The 5,113-nt window shown below is 44.2% G+C and overlaps 1 protein-coding gene across 1 annotated transcript; it reads right to left on the bottom strand.

Moving 5' to 3' along the window:
• Window positions 1-292: 292 nt before the first annotated feature.
• LOC149247937 (uncharacterized) lies at window positions 293-3,181 on the bottom strand. The gene is made up of 3 exons (XM_089446356.1): window positions 2,347-3,181; window positions 1,322-1,986; window positions 293-778 (listed from the first exon to the last, which is right to left on the bottom strand). Exons 1-3 carry the CDS (start codon window positions 3,179-3,181, stop codon window positions 293-295), a joined length of 1,986 nt encoding a protein of 661 aa, XP_089302482.1.
• Window positions 3,182-5,113: the final 1,932 nt, after the last annotated feature.

Raw genomic sequence — 5,113 nt, 5'->3', positions numbered from 1 at the left:
CCTGCTCGGTCCTGAGTATGCCACGTGTCCCTCCGTCCAGCGCTTCTGCGGCAGCCTATGTCATCCTGGATCATGAACCTGTACAAATCCCTGTAACCTGCTATACCCATTAATGCCCTCAACCGGCTTGTCCTGCGGTAGTTGTTAGGAGTTGATGGCCCCAGTCCCGTCGGCCTATCCATATACTTATGAAAGTTTGTTAATCGGATTGCCGACCTGCCCTTTCCGCAGCCGCTAAATCTAGTCGAGCGAGTTGAGAGCATCGGTCTTTTAAATGATGATTTTCCACCATCTACCAACAGTTGTCCACCATTTCAGCTGGGTGTTCGATCCCGTGGTTAGCCAAATGGTCGGCGACCGAGTTTGCCTTTCTCCTTACCGCTTGGAAGATGAGGCCTTTCATTCCTCCAAGCAGTTTCCCGATATTGCTTGTGACCATGGACAGGCGCCAGTGCTTCGTTACTTTGCTTATTGGAGTGCCCCCGTATATTTTCTTTGCCACTGCTATGGCTATCTCAGAGTCGCCCTCAATTACTGCGTTTTCTGTTTGGTTTCTATGGAGGATTTTTAACCCCTTTTCCATTGCTGCGAATTCCATTTCGTTATTGGTACCCTCACCCAGCGCTTTGCTGTATATGTGGAGAATTTCGCCTGACTGGTTTCGGATGATGCCTCCTATACCAGTTGGGCCCGGGTTTCCTTTCGAGGCCCAGTCGAAATTTAACTTCAGAAAACCTTCAGGGGGCCGAGTCCATCCTTTTAGCGTGCTGTTGATGTTCTGTTGTTTGGCCTAGGGGACGAGACTTTGGTCGGTGCAAATGTTGAAGGCATTTAGGATTCTCTAGTCCTCTGGCGAGATTTGGCTGGCTGGGTCGGCTTTACTTTTTACCAGGATTAATTGGCGGATGTTATGAAATAAGGTAATTCTCAAATGTTCAAAATTCCTGTGTTCGCTTTGAAAAATCATTCTGTTTCATTCTTTTCACAATGTCCAAGTAATAAAACCTGGTAGAACTTTCCATATATTGTTGATTTGAGGATTTTCTGAATAATTGCTTGGCCAATTGTTAATGGTGTTGTGGATAGAGTCTAAATCTTTGATGTTTTGCTGCATGATAGCTTCTATCTCTTGCCAAATGTGGTTTGCCCACTCGCAGGTATTGAATAAGTGGTTCATGGTTTCTGCGGCTTGGTTGCACATAGGGCAAAAAGAAGGACCTTCAAATCCCCGTTTCTGCAGGTTTTCCCAAGTGAGGGTCTTTCGCCGCATGAGAAGCCATAGAAAAGTTTTAATTTTTGGCCAAAAGAGGGGATCCCAAACCTTGTTGAACCAAGATGCGTCCTCACCCTGCTCTGAGAATTCCATCTGCCTTCTGGCTTCTTTAAGGGTGAAGTTGCCATTGCCCTTCAGCCCCCATCTCAGCTTGTCCTCATCTGTGGTTATTCTGATTTTTCGTTTGTTTAGGATTAGGAGCAGGTTTTGAAGGTTATTATTTTCTTCATTAGGGTTAGCTGCGTCTGGGAGGGACCATTCTCTCCATTCCTGATCTTGGCTTTTGGGGTTCCAGTATTGATGAACGGAGTGCTTTCCCCTGTTCTGACAGTTAATTTTGTACGCTGCAAGTTCTGGGTTTTCAAGCTTTGGGTGCTGTTGCCAGGAGTCTTCCCAAAAGAGGGCAGATTTCCCATTACGGATCTCCCAAAAACTGTGTTCTTGAATTAGATTTCTGTTCTTTTTTGCCAAATTCCAAATTGGGGAACCTTCTGGAAAATCCTGAAGTCTTATGAGGTCCTGGTCTCTGCAGTTGGGAGTGTATTTCTCCTTCCAATGTCTGGTCCAGGGGAGGTTAGTCTCCTTCAGCCAGCACCACCACAGCTTCGCTCCACCAGTTTTGTTGCTAATGTCGGGGTCGATTAGGTTTAAACCTCCAGCTAGTTTCGATTTACAGACCTTATCCCAGGCCACGAGAGGCCATTTCCTTTTCTCTGCGCTGCCACTCCATAGAAAGGATATTTGAATGGATCGGATTTTCTGCAGGATTGCTTTAGGCGCCGGGAGGATAGAAAGCATATACTGAGGTATGGCCTATAGTATGGCTTTAGTTAAAACTAGGCGTCCCACAAAATTTAGAGCCCTATGTGTCCAATGTTTGCATCTTTTTTCCATGTTTGCTATGAGTCTTTCCCAATGAAGCTTTTGCCATGGCTTGGTGGTGAGCGGGGCTCCCAGATACTTCGAGGGTAGAGAACCTTTTCGAAAGCCTAGGATGTCGGTAAGATGGTTCTGAATTGAAACATGAGTATTAAAGAAAAATATAGTCGATTTGGAGTGGTTTATGTCCATACCTGATGCCATGCTGAATAGAGATAAGATGGATTTGAAAGCCTTGGCATCTTTGACCATTGGAGAGCCATGCAGCATAGTATCATCGGCAAACTGCTGGTCAGTAGTTGCAGGGGAGGAGGGGAAAGGGCGCAATCCATTAATTTTCCCTTCCGCTTTGGCTCTGTGAATATATCTGCTAAGCCCTTCCATGACGATCACAAAAAGGAAGGGGGACAGCGGGTCTCCTTGCCTTATGCCACGGGAAGGAGAGAATGGGGTCGAGGGGGATCCATTAACCAGAATAGAGAAATTTGTTGACTTGATAAGAGCGAGGATCCAATTGATCCACCAAATGTCGAAACCAAAAGAACTTAAAGTGGCCTCCAGGTAATTCCAATTCACTTTGGCGAAAGCTTTTGAAAGGTCGAGCTGAATCATCATACCAGGGATTTTTCTGGATTGCAAAGTATGTATCATCTCCTGAGCCAAGAGGATGTTTTCCAGCATTTGTCTGCCTTCCACGAAGCCTGATTGCTCCTCCGAGATGATGTCAGGGAGGATTGGTTTAAGTCTGTTAGCGATGACCTTAGAGATAATTTTATAAATCACGTTGCACAGAGCTATGGGGCGAAACTTTTCCGAAGTTCGGGCTTCCTCTTCTTTGGGGATTAGGGTTAGGAAAGTAGAGTTTAGGGCTTTAAGAATTGAGCCAGTTCGTCTTGAATCTTCAACTACTTCCGAGACCTCTGTTTTGACTGTTTGCCAACAAGCTTTGAAGAAGTTTATAGTAAAACCATCTGGTCCCGGAGCTTTATCATTTGGCATGTCTTTAACAGCCTCCTCCACCTTCTCCATTGAGATCTTTCTTAACAAAGAGGCATTTTGTGCTAGAGTAATTATTTGGGGTATGGCCTGTATTATTTCCTCTCTGGCTTCCGAACGATCTTCTTGAGATTCCTGGGCAATTTGCTTAAAATGACTAGTAAGCAAAGTTGAGATCTCATTGTGGTTTTGAATAACTTATCCAAATGCATTGGTAAGCTTAAAGATTTTATTAGCCCCCCTGTAATCCATCGTCGATCTATGGAAGAACTTTGTGTTTTGCTCTCCCTCCTTCAACGATTGGATGCGAGATTTTTGCTTCCAAAGGATTTCTTCCTATTGGCAGCGAAGCTGCCATTTCTGCATTAGGATCTTTTCCTGTTCAATTGAGTCCTCCCTGTTAATCCCCGAGGCCCAGTCTTTATGAACTTGACTTAGTCGGTCTTCTATATTGCGCTTTTCCTGGAAAATATTACCAAACTCGGTTGCATTCCAATCCTTGATTTTGTGTTTGATGTGCTTTAGTTTGGACTGGAGTTTAAACATTTTGGTCCCCCTTAAAGTCCTGGGTTCTTCCCACCATTTTTTCAACAGATCTGGAAAATTTGGGTGAGATAGCCAAAATTTCTCAAATCTGAAAGGCCTGTTTTTGGGGGTCCCTAGAAAAGCAGCTTCCAGGGCAATGGGCCAGTGGTCTGATCCCCCACTGGGGAGGATATCAGAGTCAACTGTTGTTCCTTCTAGTAAGATGTTTTCTGAGATCAAAAAACGATCAAGGCGAGAGGCTATCCTATTTTCTCCTCCTCTTCGGTTGTTCCAAGTGTAGAGCCCATTTTTGGGGGGATGTCGACCAGTTGGGCGGATTCCATGAAGTCAATAAAGAGTTCTGAGTTTTTGTTCAGTCGCCTAAGGCCTCCTTTTTTTTCCAGGAGGGAGGTAATCATGTTGAAATCCCCTCCCATTATGATCTTTGAATGTTGGTATCTTAGCTTTAACTTCATTAGCGAGTTCAGGAAAGAAATTTTATCTTCTAAACGCTGAGGCCCATAGACATTTATACAGAGGTAGGTTTCAGAATTACCTGTTAATTGAAATTCTGTGGCAATGTATGATCTGGTAGCTTCCATAGAGGTGATTTCGATTGCTCTGGAGTCCCAGAGGGTTGCAATGCCTCAATCCCATCCTTGACTGGCTATGTCTATATATTTGATAGATTTTCCTAGCTTTTTGGTGATGTTCTCCAGCTGATTAGTGGCACACTTTGTTTCCTGAATGAGCATAATGTCTGGCTTTTCCTGTTGTAACTTCCTCTTGAGAAGTCTTTGCTTGACTTGGCTGTTGAGCCCTCTTGTATTCCAGGAGATGATTTTCATTGATAATGATGAGGTTATTGGTAGGACGGGAAGGCGTGTAAAGCCTTCATTTTGCCTGAATTGATCATTAGGATACCCAAATCATGAAGAACCTCTCCATTTGTCCTTCGGCCTCTTCTCATGTTTTTCTTCCGTCCTAATGAGTGAAGAAAAAGGCTTTTAGATTGGTTACCTATGCCTTTCATGATTCCTAATCTTTTCTTTTGCTTATCTAGCTCCGCTTGTTGTCTTGCTATGAAGAGGTTGCTGATCTTCTTTATTTCTTCCTCCGGGATATTTTCCAGCCCTTGTGTTCTCCAATGCTTTTCCATGTCTGGCAAATTTACCCCTTCTTTTTCTAGAACTTCATTGAGTTCCAGATCTTCGCTTCCCCCATCGCTGGTTAGCATGTCTGTCACTTCATCTCGTTCATCTGCTACTTCATGCGTTTGTACTTCTGTATTTTCAGTGGTTTCCTCTGCATCCGTTGATCTGTCGACTGTCATATTTTTTTGAGGAGCTTCTGGTATCTTTGTCTCTTTGTTGTTACCTTCCGAGTCTGCTTCTGAGTCCAGAATGCTGAAGTGGTTGAGGGTTTTACTGGGATCTATCA

The sequence above is a fragment of the Pinus tabuliformis genome, chromosome 7 (genome assembly GCF_031772625.1).
Source record: "Pinus tabuliformis cultivar Carrire ecotype Pingquan chromosome 7, CPIR1, whole genome shotgun sequence".
Taxonomy (NCBI): Eukaryota; Viridiplantae; Streptophyta; class Pinopsida; order Pinales; family Pinaceae; genus Pinus; species Pinus tabuliformis.
This window is presented reverse-complemented; position numbering and strand designations above follow the sequence as displayed.